Source organism: Nelusetta ayraudi, unplaced genomic scaffold, assembly GCF_046127955.1.
Source record: "Nelusetta ayraudi isolate G7.1 ecotype Tasmania unplaced genomic scaffold, CSIRO-AGI_Nayr_v1 ptg000005l, whole genome shotgun sequence".
NCBI classification, from domain to species: domain Eukaryota; kingdom Metazoa; phylum Chordata; class Actinopteri; order Tetraodontiformes; family Monacanthidae; genus Nelusetta; species Nelusetta ayraudi.
Genome location: NW_027466055.1, coordinates 9,812,498 through 9,833,443, shown reverse-complemented (window position 1 = coordinate 9,833,443; position 20,946 = coordinate 9,812,498). Strand labels below are relative to the sequence as shown.

At 43.5% G+C, this 20,946-nt stretch overlaps 2 protein-coding genes and 1 long non-coding RNA gene across 3 annotated transcripts in view; 2 read left to right on the top strand and 1 right to left on the bottom strand.

Moving 5' to 3' along the window:
- The window catches only part of LOC142878514 (uncharacterized), a 39,139-nt gene extending 24,898 nt beyond the window's left edge, over positions 1-14,241 (bottom strand). The window contains exons 1-2 of the long non-coding RNA XR_012924783.1: positions 14,106-14,241; positions 13,421-13,534 (exon numbers count right to left, since the gene is read on the bottom strand). This is a non-coding gene — a long non-coding RNA (uncharacterized LOC142878514). The remainder of the gene's footprint in view (positions 1-13,420; positions 13,535-14,105) is intronic.
- Positions 3-5,052, top strand: lrit3a (info leucine-rich repeat, immunoglobulin-like and transmembrane domains 3a). The gene is made up of 4 exons (XM_076046944.1): positions 3-197; positions 1,048-1,514; positions 2,792-3,097; positions 3,609-5,052. Exons 1-4 carry the CDS (start codon positions 82-84, stop codon positions 4,373-4,375), a joined length of 1,656 nt encoding a protein of 551 aa, XP_075903059.1. The 5' UTR covers positions 3-81; the 3' UTR covers positions 4,376-5,052.
- egf (epidermal growth factor) lies at positions 5,715-20,283 on the top strand. Its single transcript, XM_076012370.1, has 22 exons — positions 5,715-6,460; positions 7,482-7,681; positions 7,770-7,951; positions 8,102-8,329; positions 8,422-8,618; positions 8,724-8,837; positions 8,967-9,089; positions 11,615-11,737; positions 12,013-12,138; positions 12,299-12,435; positions 12,798-12,940; positions 13,147-13,251; positions 13,330-13,553; positions 14,130-14,297; positions 14,406-14,555; positions 14,669-14,836; positions 15,075-15,191; positions 15,278-15,446; positions 15,986-16,150; positions 17,979-18,075; positions 18,525-18,621; positions 18,809-20,283. The coding sequence occupies exons 1-22, from the start codon at positions 6,334-6,336 to the stop codon at positions 19,018-19,020; spliced, it is 3,372 nt and encodes a 1,123-aa protein (XP_075868485.1). The 5' UTR covers positions 5,715-6,333; the 3' UTR covers positions 19,021-20,283.
- The last annotated feature ends 663 nt before the right edge of the window (positions 20,284-20,946 follow it).

The following is a 20,946-nucleotide window of genomic DNA, read 5'->3' as shown; positions in this document are numbered from 1 at the left end:
AATTTTCAGGGCCGTGGATCCGGATGTGGTTTGTCCTGCTCTCTTCTCAATGTAAGAGCTGTGGGTGCGTTCGCTGAAACCATGCGTCGATTTCTGTACGTGCACGTCCTCCTATGCTGCTTGCGTACGGCTCATTCCTTCTGCCCGTCCCAGTGCACCTGTGTCTTCCATGGTGGTACCGATGGAACTGGAACCAGGTAAAGTTTGCTAGAACTATGCTTTCATTGGCACAAACATAAATGTTGTCCCAAATTTTTTTTTCATTTTATTTGTGCATCAGAGTTGCCAGCAGCAGACAAAAACAATTCCATTTGGATAATGTGACATTGATGTAGATTGAAAGGAAATTTGTGAGATTTTAGAGCAGAACAGCAGGACCGAGTTTACATTTGCACAAGAAGACCCGGTGTGCTGTACGTATCAAATTCATGATTACAAAATAAATTGTTTCATTAAACGAGCACTTTAGCTTGATGTTGAAGTTTTGATAGTGGACGCCATTTGCTAAAAATCATATCCACTATATAGCATAGTAACACTGCTTGTGGCAACACAGCATTGAACCTGTATTCATATAATGTACATTCCCTGGCTCACTTCCAATCTATTTATCCCTGAGTGAGAGCTAATGGTCTAATTAGTACTCAACCCATGGCTGTCTCCATGCTTTACACACAGAGTGCATTGCTTTGATGTAAAAATAAATACATGATGACTCACGATATCAACACATAATTACCACCAATGGCTTGAATTTTAATTCTCTGTTGAGAATTACATGCAGAATATTTTTGTAAATCTGCTAAACTGATAAATATCTTCAGGCAGAGCTGAATTTTTTTTTCTAGATACTGTACTGCTCGGCGATCCACACAATTACTTTCTATGAATGATGGAAGTGATTATAGTAATTCTAGCTAATCCGTGGACCACACCACTGTTCTTACAGGGAGAAAGGGGGAAAAAATCATTGGAGCTCACTCCAAGTGGATGGATGTATCAGAATGTGTATCACTCACTGAGCTTATGTGTCTCGTTCACCCTCAGATCTGTGTTGTGCAATGACCCCGACATGTCCGACATCCCAGTCAACGTTCCCGTGGACACCGTCAAGCTCCGTGTGGAGAAAACAGCAGTGCGACGCATCCCAACGGAAGCATTTTACTACCTGGCGGAGCTGCGATACCTGTGGATCACTTACAATTCTGTCACCTCTGTGGATACTGCGAGTTTCTACAACCTCAAGGTTCTGCATGAGCTGAGGATGGACGGGAACATGATATCGCTGTTCCCCTGGGAGTCTCTGAGAGAGATGCCCAGACTGAAGACACTGGATTTACACAACAACAGAATCACCAACGTTCCTGTCGAGGCGATACCCTACATTCTCAACATCACTTACTTGGATCTGTCCAGCAACAAACTGGCCACCCTGCCTGCTGATCTCATGGATATCTGGCCTCCTTTCAACGGTGTTCCTGTCTCTGCTAATGCCTCCCAAAAAGTTGTGTTAGGTAAGGTTTAAAAGGCTGCCTGAGGTGGATGTAGAGGATATTAAGGCCACAGCAGGACACTTTGGGGTTTATTTGCGATTACCTTAGATACTTCATTCCATCACACGTCAAGCTAACCTGACTTGTTCTGACCGATTGAAACCTGTTCTAGAAGGAGATTAAGTCAGGAGTCAAAGACATGATGTCCAATATGTATTTTATCGATTAATTCTCCCAGTTAACTGTTGAATGCACAATAAACTGCTTCAAGTGGAGCACTGTTTCATTGACATTGACTAAGACACTGTAGCAAACATTCAATGGAGCAATGCAATAGAAGGCAAAGGTTGATAAATGCTGTCCTGAGACAATCATAAGGTTGTTATTGCTGCCTCATTTATAATTTGAAGATTAGAGCAAGAGCAATTTGAGTGGCATTATTATTTTAGGTCTGAGCCCTGAGTAAAAAAGTTTACAGCCTGGTTGAGTAATGTCTTGTCATGGCTACCCCGTAGCTGCACATCAGCAAAATCCTCAGGAATAAGCAGATTAAAAAAAATAATGTCTTACCCTAGCCTTTTTTATTAAAAAAAATAAAAAATAAAAAAGAAGTGTCAATTCCCGTTAAAATAGATATGTTGGTAACTGCGTTGCACAACAAAGGATGGGGTTTAATCATATCTTTATTTGGTTTTCCAAATAAAGGTAAGCTAAGTGTGTGCTGATGGAATGTGTGCTGAGAAAAATAGAGCAAAACACCAGGATTTGAGGGAATGTAAACAGATGTAAAGTTTAGGACGGATGGAGTGCATGCAAAGGTGATGTTTGTTCACAGTATTTCCTAGTTTAAGAGCAATTGTTAAAAGTAGATGATCTCATGAACCTGAAGGAGAAATTATATAAACATAGACAAAAGTTTTGCCTCTTTTGATGGGCATCAGAAGAGAGATGTGTTTGAAATTTTCCATCTCAGACCACCTAATTTTAATTTCATCAAGCTCCTGGGGATTTGGTTAAACAGCAAGTTCCTAGATATCTGCTCTTTACAGACAGTGTGCAAAAGGATTGGGTTTTGCCGCGAATGCAAGTGGGACCTGTGCCAGCTTAGGCTATTGGCCTCAGTTAAGACAGCCTAATCCTTTTAAAGGGCTTTAATACCTACCAGTACACGTGCTTAACCATTGTGTGCAGCAGGTGACTGAAACAATTTTGAATAATAGTGTACTAACATTTGAGTAAAGATTTCCATGCAAAACATCCACATATAATTGTGAATTTGACATATCTTTTATCACCAGGCCTACAAGATAACCCTTGGTTCTGTGACTGCAAAATCTCCAAGCTGATCGAGATCTCCAAAATGACCGACACGCCAGTGGTTCTTATGGACCTTTTCCTGACCTGCAGTGGGCCGGAAAACCTGGCAGGTGTCCTCTTTCAGCGCGCAGAACTGGACAACTGTGTCAAACCATCAGTCATGACTTCGGCAACCAAGATCACATCTCCTCTGGGCAGCAATGTTCTCCTGCGGTGCGACGCTACTGGCTTTCCAACGCCCGCTCTTTACTGGGCTAAGACAGATGGCTCACCAGTTAACAACACTGGTAGGTAGTCATTTTAAGGAGAAGAATCAAAGATAAACTTATTTACTTCATGGAGAAAACCCTCAAAGTCACCATTAGAGCTCCAGCAATTTATCTATTGATTATGTTCTTTTAACTCAAATTAACGATTACTTAAATAGGCTGAAGAAAATGTAAATATGTGTAGATGTCTGAAAATGATAAACAACTTGTCCTTTATTCTAAAATAGGCTGAAACCACAGGCACAAAATGTATAAAAGAAGGACATGTACAAATTATCTATTTAGAAATGACAATGGTGGAAGAAATTAAAGCTTTGTAAAGGGAACAAAGCTTCTACTCTGGAAAAAAAAATTAAAGGGAATAGCTCATGTAATCAATTCTAATAGACTAATCATTTTAGCTGTTGTCACCATCACCATTTGTCATGTTTCTCTATTTTTTCCAATCTGTGTTTTGCTAAAAGAAAGAGGAAAATTTATTTTTAAGATGTGGTCCATGTTGATCTTTCTCTTGTTATTCACTCTTCAGTCCAAGAATCACCTGCAGACGGCGTCCGGTGGTCCATTATGAGTTTGCATGGGATAGTATTCAAAGACGCTGGGAACTACAGCTGCAAGGCAAAGAATGTTGCCGGCAGCATAGAAGCCACAATTTCCCTCTCGGTTGCCGGCACCATCAGTACCACCATGCCTCCGCTGAGCTCCAGCTCAGTCGGGACCGGCCCACCCAGCCAAAACACGACGGTCACTCCTCCGGTGGACGTTCCAAGCTCCACTCTTCTCACGTCAACTGTTCCGCTCAGAACATTAACAACGCCAACCCCACCTCCCAAAAAAGCAAGACCCACTCAAAGCAACATCATGCAGAAAACCACCCCAAAACAGAGAAAGAAACCAATGAAAACTATCGAAGAAGCTGCAGAAAAAGATCCTGTCATTGACCCATACACCTTGGGTAATGTGGAGGACAGTGGGCAAAACCAGCTCTTCATGATCATGAGCGGCATCGCCTGTGCTTTGGTTTTACCTCTCATCGCGTTGCTCATCTACAAAATTCTGGCTCTTTACTGCAAAGGGCAAAATGTCAACACTGATGAAGAGGAGCTGGAGAAGGAGAGCTACGTCAAATTTGAGACCATTTCGATGAAACAGAGGGCTATGAACTCACATCCAGCAGAACTCTGGGCGAGGCGGCAGACTCAGGAATCAGAGCGAATGCTCCTCTGCTCCAGGTCAAGCATCGATTCTCAAATGACCTATAAGAGTGACAGTTCCCGCTCCGAGTATCTCTGTTGACAACAGTCAATGGACACTGTATCTTGAACAAAAACAAGTTTTTATGCCTTTCAGACTTTAATGGGCAACAGATGATGGAATTATTTAACAAAAGTACTTGGAAGATTTATGACTATTTTTGATGTTGTTGATGTTGTTGTGGAAGGGATGACTGAAAAATGGTTTGCCATTTTTTTTTAAAGAGTACTTTTTTATTTTAAGTTTTAATTACATAAATCAAAGTACACATTTTTAAAGATTCACATAGAAATTAGTGGAAACTGAGTTTAATACAAAAGGTGCCCAGAAATTTGTGGGCCATCCACGCCCTTATTAATCTTTAAGGCCTTATATTTGAGTACCAAGTCTGAATGGCTACCACATCAGATGTTAACTAAAAAGTCCAACTCTGATTCCAAGTGTATTTCTGGACTATTCTATCAGTGAGTGGACGCAGGAAGCTTGCACGCTGCTTCTGTAACACTTCCAGTCTGTTTGAATGTCTAGATGGTTTTGGAATCACTGCTGTACCGAACAAATAGACCAGACCAGTAGCCGTGTGTGGTGTGTAAACTTAAACCTAATGCCAAAGTGTCACGGGTAAAAAAGAAATATACTCCATGGTGTCAAAATAAGATCAAATATCGACATCCAATCACTTTACAACATATTCCCTGCTTCAAGGATCAAGCAGATGATTGCCTTAATTGACAAAAAAGGACGGATGTTATGAGCTGTACTGTGTAAGACAATGCAGTACTGATAAACATTGCCTGTCTCTATGACATAGTCTTTATATTTTACAACTGTTTTTAATAAACTTTTTTTCAGTTCTGCATTTATTTTTCCTATTTCTTTCTGTACAAGAAAATAATTAGATGCTGAATACATTTTCCAAATTGGAAAACAGTGGCAAAGTGAGGGATGTGGCAACATGTACATTGCGATATTTGCCAGTATAAATTGTATGATTCAACATGACCGCTCGTGTGAATTACAATTTTCTTTGCCATGTCCCATGGTTTATATCCTGGGAAAAAAGGTCACCTCAGACTGCTAACATTAGTCTGGAGACAAGGGAGCTGCCTCAGCTGTGTAAATCTCCTGCAGCCGTTCTACAAGGTTACCAATGACGTTGTGGCTGACAATATGCTAGTCATAGAGGGTATGAATAGAGGTCTTGCTCCGTGGAGCCTGTTAGTTGTTCTCCTGGGTAAAAGGAGGACAAACAATTTAAGGGGCAATCTGCTCCACTTCAGCCCTCCCTTCTCTTAAAATGACTCATTCCAATGATTCTCCCGGAAGCCAGATGTTCTACAAACTTACTGACATTTAATTTAAACACAAAACAAAAGTGGCCAGTGAGTGAGACTGTACATGGATGCCTTTGCTAAATGGTTTAGAGGGGGGGAATTGACTATGAGAGGACAATTTTACTCCAAGGAGAAAAGATAAACTCATGCTTGTGCATCTGGCAGACACAAAATCTCCATCCATCCTGTCAGGAGGACGTGGGTCAGGGTCAGTGGGTGGAGTAAGATGTTATTACGGGACCTCTCTTTGGCGCAGCCTCATTTGTTGCATATTCTACATTCTGCAGGAGAGACTGAATGCAGTTTAGAGGAGTGCTTGCCCCAGTGTTAGACTCGCATGTGCAATATTTACCACGGGGGTGTCAGGAATTTCAATCTTTGCTTCCAAAACAGACCAGCAGCCACAGTGGGGAGTTAGGTGTAGGAGAGGTGTTCTTTCTTTTTCTTTTTTTGTTTGACACTGTATCTTCTCCTCTACCACCACCTCAGTGGGGTGTGTGTGCCTGGCAGTTGTGTGTCCAGCATGTAACAGTGGATTGCGGAAATAAGGATGCCACCAGCCCGTACGCAAGAGTTACTTTCTAGGATTTCACGTGTGAAAGTGCTGAGAATGGAGACGTCCACCTAACAAAAACACCCAAAAGGTGAAGACAGAGCACAAGGATTATGCTGACGGCAACAATCACGGCAGTGCTTCTCTATCTGTCTGTGCAAAGCTCAGGAGCCTCAGCCCTCGGTGCAGCATGTTGGGATGAGCGGCTGTCGCGAGCGGGAAGAAACGGCAGCTGCGTAGGTAAGTTTGGCTGACAACCCAACCGTCTCCAAAAGTGACTGCTGACATACATATGTGTGTGTGTGTGTGTGTGTGTGTGTGTGTGTGTGTGTGTGTATATATATATATACATATATATATATGTATATATATATATATATATGTATACATTTTTATATTTGCATTGTATATATATATATACATATATATGTATATTACTTATATACATACATATACATACATGCATTCATGCAAGTGTATATATAAATATGTATACATACCTTATGTTTGAGTTTGTTAGGTTACTTGCATTTTCATTCATATATGTGTAAAAAAAAAAAGAAAAAAAAAGAGAGAATTCATAGGAACAGTTTTTTTTTATTGTGAGTAGGACAAGTAGTAAGGGTAGGCCAAGGTCAAATAATTTAGAATGGGAGAATTGCACTAAAAGTTTGAACTTTCCTGAGAGCGTCAAATCCAACAACCCGACAGGGTTAAAGTCACATTGACCACGATGTGAACTTGTCAATAATGATTCATCTTCACGTCTCCTAGCAACTCAGCAACATATATTTCATTAGGTTGTTTGTCTGGTGCTTCCTCATTGTTTAATTCATTCCAAGGAGTAAAGAGCTGTTTCCATGGTTGCACATGTAAATGTTATGGCCATGACGGGGTGTAGAATTCTGGTGATAGTTTAAAATGTCACAGGCATGACCTAGTGGGATGGACATAGGTGTTATCCTTTACTTTTTCTTTTACCTAGTTCACTGATTATGGATTATAAAGTTATTTAAGCTCTTCCTCGCAACAACAGACTTCTTTGACTATCATGTATTTTAACACATTTACTCCAAAGCACCTTCAGAGTTAGAGCCTGGTGATATATATATATATATATATATATATATATATATATATATATATATATATATATATATATATATATACATATATATATATATATACATATATATATATATATACACATATATGTGGGTGTGTGTATTTAAAAACGTATTTTTGATGCAATTCTGTGAAGCTGCACAGCCCTTCCTGATCTTTGGCCACGGAAAAGCCATTCATCGGGTGGACCTTGATGGGAAAAACCAGAGGAGGCTCGTTACCGGGGTGGGAAGCACTATTCTGCTCGACTTTCATTTCAGAGAAGAGATGGTTTACTGGGCCGACAGAAACACCGGGGTCATCCACAAAGTAGCTGTGAGGGGAGCACGCAGACAGGTGATTACATAACTTGACTCCACTCGGGGGCGGAGCCGTGTTTTTGACTGAGAAATGGCCCGATCATTTTAGAATGTTTACGTTTCAGAAACTCTACTCGTCTGACAAACACATATCAGGCCTCGCGGTGGATTGGATTGGAAACAGTGTATACTGGACCAGTATGGAGAAGGGAAAGATCAAGACGATGGATAAAAACGGAAAGAATGAAAGGACTCTCGTTAGACACTTGACCCAGCCCAGTTCCATAACTGTTGATCCTATTAACAGGTGAAAAAAACATTTCTGAATTACACTTTGGGAATTATTCTTTTTTTTGCTGCAAACAAAACAAGAGTGTGGGACGGAGTGTTTGAATAACTTGAATTCATGGCCTATATGTAGCAACTCCACCTTAACACAAAATCCCTGCTTTTGCAGGTTTCTTTTCTGGTTGTCCACCGGAACTTCTTCCAGCATCCAGCGCTCAGACGTCACAGGCCGGATGAAAACTACACTCATCAAAACAGACCAAGACCTAAAAGCACTGACAATAGACAGAGCGGGAAGACGACTGTTCTGGGTTCAGTTTGGCTCGCTAGGAGAAAGTGCTATCGCCTCAAGCGATTACAGCGGACACGGCCTGCATATCAAAGAGCAGCCGCTGCAGTAAGCAATTCTCTACTTTATTCTTGCAAAACATTTTCAGGAATAGATTGCATATAAATCAGCCCGATAATGCACTGTGCGTTGTTTGTCAGGTCTCGGGCAGTGGGGATATCGATTTTTCTTGAACACTTGTACTACAATGACGCAGCATCGCGGGTTATAAAACAAATAAACAAGTACGCTGGTGGAGAGGCGGTGAGCGTTAACATAAAGCCAATGGCCAGGCCCCCTGTCGAGATAAAGGTGGTTCATGATCTCAACCAGCCGATGGCCGACTCTCAGACCTCAGGTCAAGGCAAAACTCACGTTTTTAGATTTTTTAGATCTGATTGTAGATTTTAGATACAATCAGAAACAATACTGAAAGAAATTAACTATGACATTAATTCAACAGGATGTGACAGTCACAGTGAGAATTGCGTGGACGTGTGTTCCGGTCTGGGCGAGCGTGGCACCTGTCAATGCAGCACTGGATTTACTCTCAGTGGGCAAGGAACACATTGTGAAGGTTGGGATCAATGCCTTTTAAACAATATTTACATTATTCACCAACAATCAAAGATCTATGGTTTGATGGTGTTATGTCTACCATGACGACCAATCAAGTTTTGTGTCTTTATGGTTCTGTTTGCCACAGATATAAATGAGTGTGCACTCTGGAATCACGGATGCTCCCTTGGCTGTGAAAACATCCCGGGATCCTATTTCTGCACCTGCCCTGGAGGATATGCTCTACTTCCTGACAGGAAGACATGTCAAGGTTGGGTGGAGACAAACTTGGATCCATGTTGATTACACAAAAAAATCAACTAAGTGCCATTTTGATTCATTCATTCAGTCGTCTCGGATATGGACGTTCATGCATAAGGGGGGATTTAAATTAAAAGCTTGTATAAAGGCTAAATTGCTCAAATGTATTCCGGAATATAAACTCAACCATCTAACCATATATCATCATTTCTATCACTGCTTCTCTGCTGCAGGATTGCTGGAGTCTATCCCAGCTATCTTAGAATAATGGCGGCCTACATCCTTTACACGTCACCAGTTTAAAACAGTGTCAACTCACAGACAGACAAGCAGCCAATCGCGATCACACAACTGTGAATTTAGAGTTGCCAATCAGCCTGAGGTGCATGTCCTGGGACTGTGGGAGGAAGTCGGAGCAGCAGGAGAACCCATGCAGACACAGGCAGAGCATGCAAAGATACTAACTTCCATCCGTCCACTGCATATAATTTCGAATGATTTGTTGAGGCGAGTTAAACGGCATTCTGTGTGAGGCGTTGGGGGAAGGGTGCTGCAATGACTTATCACTAACATTTCACTACAAGGTCTCTCATTGGTGCTCTGCAGCTACTCCAGCTTCCTCCCACAGTCTGAGAACATGCACGCTAGGGAAACTGACTATAAATTACCACGTGGGTGTTCCAGTGCGAATGCTGGTTTGTCTCCAAATGGCCAGCCCTGGGATGAATGGGTAAACTGGTCTGGGTGCAACTTGTGCGTAAAAAAAAAAGAGTGGAACATACAGCCTTAATGTCTGGAGGTGTCATAGGAATTGGCTCAATGTCTTGGCCTACACTGTGAGCGTCTCTCTGTGTTGCGATCCCACCTTGTCTCTTTTGTGGCACTTTGAACGGTGGCATTTGTCCCCTAGACACTACTTTGACCTGACAGAGACTATAAAAAGGCCGGGTCAAATATAAGGCGTCCCCAGCTAGACACAGGAGAGCTGTCAATTGTGTGTCAGGTTAGTTGGGTCACAACACTTTGTCGCTAAATGTCTGTCGGGGTTTTGGCTCGACAAACCCAGCAAGGAAGGGCTCATTTTCTTTCTCTACGTGTCAGTTTAGTGATTGCCTCTTTTTTAAGACTATTCTTTCAATGTGGTGTTTGGATGGGTTTGTTTTCGCTCAACTAGGTTTCCCCACATAGCCCGCGCACTGCGTCTCGCATTCTTTCTCCGGGATAATGCAGGTCTGTTGTCTGCATCCATAACAACAGCTTCCTTATTGGCGAACGGATACCCCAGAAACAAACATATGCATAACAATCACTGCGGAATGTAGTATCAGCATTTAGTCACTGATAACTTAGTCAAATGTTCTGTGATTTTATCTGAATTCTGAATTTTTTTTCTGAATTCTGAAATCTTATAATTTCTTTATTCTTTCTATAGTTTGCTTATGTCATCTCAGAAAAAAACTGTATCATAGTTTCTGCTTTATACTCGGTTTTCCTTTTAGTGGGACGCTAGATGGGACAGTTTTTTTTTTTATTCCTCACAAGCCGGAAATGCCTTCCATGCAGCAACAGCGACGCATTACGTCCCCATCCTAATCCCTCCCCTCTCCCGTAATCCCGCAGCTGCGAGGCTGGAGCAGCGGAAGTCTCGCGAGCACAGTGAGATTAGGTGGCGAGGTGACATTTGCAAAAGGGAACATATCTGGTCAGCAGCTTTGTGCGTCTAAGCTGTTTAGCAGACAAGCTTTACACCGAGGTCTACCAGAGAGAAAAATGCAGCCAAAATAACAGGGCAGGGCGGGAGGCAAAACAGAGATTTAATGCGCGGTGGAGGGGGGGGCATTTTCAACTACTTTAAAACATCAGGAAAGTATAAGGACATAGTTATTGTCACTGCCAAACACACAGTTTATGCACTATAAGAAAATAAATTATAATCCTTTAAATAATTTAAATACATTTACAAACCTATGTGTATACAATATACTATATATCTACAATATATAAATATATACGTATGAAATATATTTTGTTTTGTTCCGAATATTGTTGAGTATATTCAGTGTTTTTAGTAGTTTTTTAGTATTTAACAGTTTTCTGTGTGTCATTAAGTTTTATTGTACAGAGTTCTTTGTATTTATCTGACTGATTGGCATGTTGCATTTGTGAAACTTCAAAATGATGCAGTTCTAATAACTTTTTAATTACATACAATGTTTTGCAAAGACAATGGGCAGATACAAGAAATCGTCCTCTGCGCCTTTAAACCTCAGCTTATGTCCAAAAGCTGTCAGACACATTTGGTACCTATCGTTAGATCAAACCTTCTACTGCAGATAATTTCTGCCTTCATCGCACTTTCACCTCCTGAAATGAAGTCAGGTTTCGACCTCAGGGAGGTATTCCCCCAAGAAGAGAACTTCAAAGGGGCAGCCGCGACGTCACATTCTTCAACCACATCATCTGCATGTGTTTCTGATTTCTCCACCTGCCGAAGCTCATCATTAACCATGTTAAATGTGCTTCTTGGTTCGACAGAGATCATTCCATGCAATGGCAATGCCAGCAGCTGTGGCCATGGATGCCTCATGACAGATGAAGGGTCTCTGTGCGTTTGTCCTGAGGGATCTTTACTACAGGACAATGGAGACGGCTGCACTGGTACGGCCTATAATGCAGTTATTGGCTCTTATGTGTCTGTGAATTATTAGTAGTGGTTAATATGAGCATACAAATGTGTGTACGAGGTATAAAATGTGATAGAATAGCTGCAAACAGGAAAACAAAATATCCTAAAGTAGTAATGTAGTCATTCTTGTTTATTATTATGACAATATTTCTACATAATGAGTTTTAAACTTTTAAAAATTCTGTTGCCAGCTGACACGCCGACTAGCTGATATGGTCAAAATATTTTATGTGCCATCCTGTTCCAGGCTGTTCGTCTGAAGACAGAGGTGGCTGCAGTCAGTTATGCATTCCGGTCACTCCCACTAGGTGGCAGTGTGACTGCCTGCCAGGCTACCAACTCCACCAAGATGGCAAGCGCTGCATTGCCTCAGGTGAGTCACAATAGGGCGAGAATACGGTGAAATGACTATCCTCGCATGAACAAATTTCCAGTGAATACAACCCTGAAAATTTTTCTTGTTGTTCTTCTTTCCTTTTGTTTTTTGTAAGTCACTTCAGTACATAATGGTAAAATATTTGCCTTTTCTCCAGGACCACCAGCTGTCCTCCTTGTTGCCAATCTGGTGGAGGTGCGACAGATTCATCCTGATGGAAGCAGTGATGGGACTCTTGTTGAGGAGCCCAGAGGAAGCATCATCGCCCTGGACTACGATCCCGTCCAAGAACATGTAAGGAGGGATTTTTATCTTTTCTTTTTCTTATCTCACATCTGTGGTAAGAATCAAAAAAAAGAAGACTACTGGATGGCATCAGAGGTCCTCGCCGTGAGGAAACGTACGTACTGTAGACATCTACTGACATCTAGTGGACAGAATGCGGAAGCAAGAATTGGTGAGCGGTCACTCACTCACTTACTCACTCATCCATCCACACAGGCCTCTGCACCACTGAGCTGGCCTGGAATTGTTTAATAATAAACATAATAATGGCATTTTCTTGGAAAATGTGGAACGTGTTAAACTTAGTCGTAGTATTTTTGATTACTATGTAAAATTGTTGCGCTCGTGCTCCGTCTCCATACATTTTGAAGGTGTACTTTGCGAGCCAGAGAACGATTGAGCGGATCGATTTTCACGGTGGTTCAAGAGAAGTTCTCGTCTATGAGGATCTGGACGCCCCAGAGGGGCTGGCTATCGACTGGGTCCATCGCAGGATGTACTGGACAGACACAAGGTGTGTCATGAAGCAGTCATGTTTTTCGTATGATTTTCCAAAATGACAGGACTAAACCTCCACCGCAGTAGTATGACTATTGGGGCCATTTACAGATGACTCTAAATTAGGGTTTTCATTTATTTATTCATTTATTTATTTTCATGTATCTATTTTATTGTTCATTTATTTACTTATTTATTCATTTATTTATATTCCCTTACCAGCCAGTCGACAGTTGAATGCAGTAGCTTGGCAGGGCTCAACAGACAAACGATTCTAAGCCAAGGGTTGGAAAAACCAAGAGGAATCGCTGTTCATCCCTCGGCAAAGTTAGTGGTCGCCTCTGCCCTCGCTGCCGTTTCACTTCTAAGTGTCTGCGTTCACGATGTTCTCCTTCCGCTTTTGAGGAAGCTGTTCTGGACCGACGTCGGTGTCCAGCCCAGCGTGGAAAGAGCCTCTTTGGAAGGTGACGAGCGCATCGTCATCGCCAACACTGACCTGCTGTCGCCCAGCGGCCTGGCCATCGACTTCACAGAGGAGCGTCTGTTCTGGTGCGATCAGAGGAGGGGCGTGGTGGAGAGCGCCGCCCTGGATGGCTCAGCCCGACAGGTTCTGTTGGGCAAGCAAGTAGGTGAGGCTTGTGTTACACACACACACACACACACACAGACGTGCACATGTCATTTAAAGGGGTCCTGTCTACATGGGCTGAATTCTTACAAGTCATTGAGCTGAAAACGACCCGTTTGGATTTTGGTCGTCTTTCTATGTGACAGGTCTAGCTTATTATCACAGGAACATATCTACAGACTTCTTTTTTTTTTTTTTTATGCAAGCAAATTTTCACCGCATTAGTGCAAGAGCCATCTTCCCCACTCGCTAGTAAAAGCAGTGAGTGGCTGGCCAATCAGTGGAGAGTGGGCTGTCCCAAGGTGGAGCTACGGATGGAGCCGGTGGGTGTGTGGGGGGCAGGAGGAGGAGCCTGAACAGCCTCCTCAGGCCGAGTGAGAGAAACCAAGGTTTTGTAAAAGGCCGGTACAACTCAAACTAGCTCATTTTTGACCAAACAAACCTTGCAGACAATCTGGATCTGGAAATATCCGTAACTGGGCCACTTTAGGTACAAATACAGTCCCCAATATTACTCTCAACTCACGATACAGTGAAATCAGCTCTTCCTTACCGTACTTTTCCATTTTCAACCCAGGTCGCCCTTTCGGCCTCGCCGTGTTCGAGGACAGGCTGTGGATCTCCGACCAGGAGCAGCAGCAGCTGAGGAGCGTTCACAAGCGAACCGGGAAAACGTTGCAGCTCATTCGCAGCAACATGGTGCAGCCCGCCTCCGTCGTGGTGGTTCATCCCCTGGCAAAACCGGGTACACAGGAGCGACGTGGTGAAGTTTCACGACCGGAAAACAGATTCAAAGTTCAGTGCGACTGATAATCTGATCTGCCGTACGTCTTCTGATCTTGGGCACACGCAGGAGCAGACGCTTGCCTCCACTTAAACGGCGGCTGTGCGCACATCTGCGCGAGCGAACTGGGATTCGCCCGCTGCTCCTGCCTGCCACATCACGTCCTGTCAGCTGACGGAGCGTCTTGCTTGCCAGCCGGTGGCAGGAACAAAACTACAGGTGATTTATTTTAGTAGGTACAACCAAACAGGAACACAGCCATGCACTGGTAGGAGCAGGTATCTGCCAATACTTGGCAAAAACAAATAAGTATGTGCCTTTTCTTTGTGTAGAGTCTGGAGATGGTGTTGCCACCGATTTAACGCCGGTCAAAAATGAAACGTTTGACGAGGAGAGCAGAACCCAGATGAGCTCAGAGCCGCCAACAGACGGAACTATCGCCGATGAAGGCTTTGGTGCCGGCAGTGAGTCGGACCCCTTCACAGACAAGATGGTTTCAGGTGACAGCGAACCTCTCGTCGGACCAATAACTGCAGCATTGAGAACGTGTTTGTTGTGTTTTGTCATCATTACTCTATCAGAGCGTTTTAAAAATGCTTTCTATTATGACTCATTGTTATGCAAGAATTCCAGTGTGCAAACTGTCTGTTTGCCACCACACTTTATTAGCAGTTTTTCCCTTCCAAAACCCCCCCTTTTTTTCAAAGCTACGGCACTTTTCTCTTCTCCTCTCATCAGACCAGCATGACTGTTCCTCGCTTCACTGTGACGTGAATGCGCAGTGTCTGCTGAACGCCGGCACCATGGCCTGCCGCTGTCTGGGAGGATTCACAGGTGACGGGCAAGTGTGCGTGGGTGAGTGCTTCATCTCGTGTCGCCTCTCAAATGTCCAGCATGTCACATATTAGTCCATTCATAGAATCCTGCTCTCTGCTCGCTAGAGATGGAGACGACGCCGCCGCCGACCAATCAGCTTGCAGATGCCACCAGCCGCCAGAACAACAGCAGCAGCACCAGCACCATGCAGAGCTGCCCCTCCAGCCACGAGTCCTACTGTCTTTACGAGGGCGTCTGCTTCTACTACCCGGATATTGAGTCCTATGCTTGCATGTAAACATCTAAAAAAAAAAAAAAAAGCATTCCAAAAATGGTTTAGAAGTGGTTACTTGCAGAATATAAACCGCTTCAATATGACTTCAATATAACTGAAGCAATAATTTAAATAATTCCCAGTATGGAAATCTTAAATCAGGCCAAATTTTACACACTGGACCTTTTAGGACCACATGCTTTGGAAGGCCACGTTTTAAAGGACAACTCAGTGCACCGCACCTTCAACGACCAGCGGGTGTCACTGTTGTTCCATGCACGCAGCAATGAAGGCCATCGCTGCGTGCAGTTCGTAAACCTTTCATATTTATAAACTTATAGTACAAAATATTATAGGTGGAGAAATATTTAGGTTTAAATTCATCCACAGCAGAATGTTTGATTTACTCTTCTGACATGTGATGCGATATTGATATATTTTATTAGTTAAAATCATATTATGTCAGGCGAAACATCTTGAGCCTTTTTACCTCGAAAAAAAATGCTTCTAAGAAAGTCGAACTGTCAAAGACAACTCGTGGATGTGCGACTCGTTGCAGCTGTGTGGCCGGCTACATGGGCGAGCGCTGTCAGCTCAGCGACCTGGAGTGGTGGGACCTCCAGCAGTCCGAGGAGGAGAAGAGAAGGAACGTGGTCATCGCTGCCTGCATGGTGGTCCTCGTCTCCCTGCTTTCCATCGTCGCCTGTCTCACCTACTGCTACGGGTGAGGAGGCCCTTTTGAGACATTGAGAGTGGTTGGCGGGTGAGCGACAAAGTGTGGTTGCAGGAGCTCAGGGGTTACAGTTCAACCTGAGAGCTCATCACAGCACCTAATTCAAAAGGTTGGCAAAGAGATAACAAGTGTGACATGAAGTTGGCGGGAGGGGAGGCCACTGGATAAAACACTGCTGCCAGTCTGCCAGGTTGGAATCAGTCCTCCCTCATACCTGGGAGTAAATGGGACGTGAACCAGATCTCCGTCAGTGTGCTGGTAGTCTAAGGAGGTGGATCGCATACCAGCTGGTAATGCACGTCAAAAATGGAAGGATGGTGCGTACTCAGGGATGTAATTACACGAGCTAATCAGTGTGCCCAGAGCGCTAACGAGCTAACGAGCTAAAGGCCTTGCCTCTCTCACCTCTATCTTAAAAATACAAATTACACTCCGAGCATGCCCGCGGTAGCAAGGCTTTTAACCGCGGCTGCTGCAGAATGTTGCTTACGTCCCTTGTTCACATTTATTTCCTTTTCTGGGTTAGCACCTCGGCGGGCGGATCGTGCCTGCGCGAGGCGGCCTGTGTCAGCCAGAGGGCACAGCCTCAGCAAGTGTAAATGCAGATATCACACATAAGTCACCCTTGACAGTTGAAGTAAGTTGATAGTCGAAACAAATCAGGGAGGTAGGCACCTGCAAGTAAGGGAAGTCTGAAAACAGCTGAGCCAGGGAATGAATGACAATTTGATGAATTATACAATTAACTTTCTAATAAAGAGGAAAGTTGTCGCATAAGTGCCGAATAAAGTATTGATTAAAAAAAAAAAACTACTGTAGGTGGAATCGTCTTCAGTGTAATTTTCTTACTAATGTGTTATTTTTTTTAAATCATAATATATCTATTGTTTTTAATGAATCTGTCCTTGCAATATGTAAAAAATATCAAGCCCTATTTAAATATTTTTTGAAAAGAAGATTATTCTCAATACTTGCAGCTAAACCATCACGTCAGGAAACACTGCACAGTGTCCATCAAACGCGGAGCGACAACAGTGGCAGATGGCATGTGGAACGGCTGTGGTTAACGGAGAGAAGCACACAAAAAAAAAGAAAGAAAGAGAAACTTCTGCCCTTTCTTCCCCCCTCGCGGAGGCTCTAAGTAGCTGATTTGTCTCACGGTTGTTCCGCCTTCGGGCTCGCAGAAGAGGCCGTCAACACTACTCACACTCCCGGACTCACAACAGAGTGCGACCAACTCCCCTCCCACCCGCCGCATCCTCACGCTTTGGAGTACCGCCCCCCCGCCCGACCCTGCCCCACCCCCCGGTGGAAGTAGCACGCTTTCAATTACATGCTTGGTTTAGCTTGTTCTACAGCAATTACACATAGAAATAGGTCATTTCTCAGCTACAGAATGGAGCCGCTGAGGTATGACCCCGGTGGAAACGCTGCACGGCCGCCAATACCTCAGCTTCAAATTGCCTTCTGCACTTGACTGCGAGTGCGCTTACGCAATTTTATTTTTTATTTTTTTTACTGCCCCCTGCCCAAAGACTGGCAGTGTTTCTGTAAGCTCAAGCTTATAAAGACATAATTTGTTTTGTGTTTCATGTATTTTGGGTCTTCTCAGTTCAGTTCAGATCTGGTGGGAACACACACAGTCCACCTGCACCCAGGCACTGAATCTGCTTGCGTCTTTTTCAGTCAAAAATGGATAAATGTATTTGCATACATGTGTGAAAACAAGGATGGGATCAAATCACTGACGTGTTGGTTAACAATGTTAAGTTGAGTTAATTAATGAGGCGCCATCATGCTCCTTTTGTCAACCGCACAGAGCCAAGAAATTGTTCCGCAAACATCCGTCAGTGGACAACGTCAGCGAGACCAGTGTGACAGATGAGAGTGTGTCAGAGCCGTCCAGCGGTACGCGGGTGAGTCAGTCGCCGTTTAAATATCAGTGGAGAAGCCGTCCATGCTTGGTAACACTCTAGAAATGCCTGTTAATGTTAAAAAAAAAAATCCAAATATTATAACCCAATTTACATCCAGCTTAGTTAATGCTTCACTTCATTCAGATTCCAAAGACTTGGCACCCGCTGCACTTCAAACCACCAATAAACCTTATCTGAAATCAAAGTGGTTATGAACATGTTTGTCATAACAAGAGCCACCGACCAGCTTGCGTGGTCACTAATGCTTCCACCTCCGACATGCTGGCTCACGGGGACAGGACAGGTTCCGGATTCACTAAACTTTCCAAAGGGTTTTCCTGTGACAGAGCGAGTTGGAGAGCAGCTTTCCCACCAGGCCATGACGGCACAAGAGAGGAACCGAGGCTCGACTGTACTGACGATGCAGCTCTTCTCTTCTTACCCCACAGGCCTACGCAGCAGGAGAAAATGGAGTGGACGGAATGTTCATCCCCGTCCTCGGAGTCCCTGCGAGAAGCGTCTCTTCATTCTCTGCTTCAGAAGCAGGTACCTGAACCCCCCCTCCCACACACACACACACACACACACACAAATCAAGAGACAGAGATTCCACAAGCGCCGGCCTGTTAGTCACCGCTTCCTCTGAGCCCCTCGACAAAACTCTTGTAGTCAAAACAATAAAAACTGGAAAACACGTTTCTCAATTTCTCCCCTCTCGTTTTTCCAAAACCAGGTGAAAATCCGATTCCTGATGACTGCGAATCGCCGTCCAAACACAGTGGCGGTTATGAGCGTTCTGCCTTTTTATTGGATACCACTAACATCCACCACTGCAGTCCTCCAGCCTACACTTTGAGTACTTTTACATCATTCAAACCTCCACCGCACGCAGAGAGTCCAGGCATGGAGGCGGCAACGTCTGCGTCCACCACAGAAATCCAGTGAAAGATAAAATACCTCACAAAAAAAGCGGATGCCTCACCAAAGGTAAAAAACCTCTGCAAGAGGAGATTAAAATATGTGGCAGTTCTGGCACAAGAAAAGACAACTTATCTGGCCTCCTCCTGTCAACCACATAACAAACCAGACCATCTCCAGTTATATCTTATAGTAATATGTGTCTTGCAGACTTTGCAAAGATTACAGCAGCATGGACAGTGGAAAAATGAAGTGACACAGAAGAAGAGAGAATGACAGGAGGAAGAAAATACAATTGTAATGCCAGGGATTTGATGCTAAAAAAAAATAATTTTAGTTAAAAAAAAAAAAAAATCTGCTGGTTAACATATTAACAGTGGCTCCTAAAGCTAAATGTTTCAAAATAATTTGGGCTTTTTTTTCCCTGCATTAACTGTTTAGCATGTGTGCAAAGGCCTTAACCTATGACTCAATTTCAAGCCCCAGACAACAACTGTGACGCCAAAGTGGAAGAGGAGTCTGTCAGCATGTTAACTCTCTGCAACTAACCTGGTGAATTGTGATATTGTTGTCAATCCCTATATTTATTTTTATACAAAAAAAACTATGTGCCACAGCTCTGTAAACGTTGTTGAAGCGGGATGCTGCACAGATTATTTCCAGCAAATATTTAGACTAGAATTTTAAAAAATGAGGCCATTAATGTCAATTAATAAAATCACATGTTGGAAAATATGTTGTGAACCCTTTTTTGTTCTTGATTCCTATTTTATAAGCCCTCCATTGCTGATGCCCCTCCGTCCTACGGAAAATCTAACGCTCCAGTGGTGTTGGCGCCAACACCACCTGCCAGCAGCAACCCCTCATCTGTCTGTCTCTATTTCTGTCCCTGTCTGCCACATTCCGTCTCAAGGTTGACTGGGAATCATTCACGGAGGGACTTTCTGCCTCTTTGTTTTGAAAGCACTGACAGGAGATGGAGCACTTTCGCTCAAAGTGAAAGAAGAAAAAGAAAAACATCAGGGGCCAAGTCGTTATTGATTCTCCCAGCAGGAGACACTTATCTATATAAGGTGGCCTCCATTAGGACTAAGAGATGGGTGAGAGGGCCGCACTAAACAACAGTAGCAGCAGGAGCCGTCAGCTAAAGATGAAATTGGGGCCTGGTGTCAATTTCTTTTATATTACTCCTCAATTGGGGCAACAAGAGGCCAATAGAGTCAGTGACACTGTAAGTAATATGGGCCTCAAGAGGTCTCCATCTTCAATCATTGTTAACGGGGCGACTGGTATGGGTTTAAAAAAAAAAAGAAAAACATAGAGCGGCAGTTGGTCCCTCAACTCAAACTGATGCAAAGGTCACCCCAACAAAACTCTCTGTCTTCTCACTTGTATGACTCCTTTACTTTCCGTCTATTTCCAGTTTGTTTTGGAGGCGAGTTGACTGGCGATGCACAATCCGCACCCAAAGGGCAAGCAGGTCAATTGGCATCGGGCGTGGACACCAGCTGAAACAGGCGGTGCTTGTTCTCTTCCCCATGTGACACGGCCGATCTGTCGTCTTGCACGAATTTGGCTTGTCGGTTAATCGAGGTCGAACCCCAGCGCGGTTATCGGCAGGGCAAAATCACGCTTGGCTCTCGAAGGTGTGTTTGCTTAGGCCAGATGTTGCCGCTATGGTCTGCCAACAAGACTAACCTCATTCCTTAATGCCACCCCAAGTGGAGCGATTGCGCATCAGTTAATAGTCTTATCCGATTTGCCTGCTAGTATATAAGAGCATCTACTGTGCTCCGAATTTAAGAGGTAATTAATCAGAGGCAAACTTGTAAATGGCAGATTATATAACAACTTGCTTGCGTTACAGTTCCAGCACTTTTCCAAAGCAACTTTGGACAAGCACAAGTTTAAGTTTAAGAATGGCCTCATAGGGGAAACAGAATAAAAAAAAAT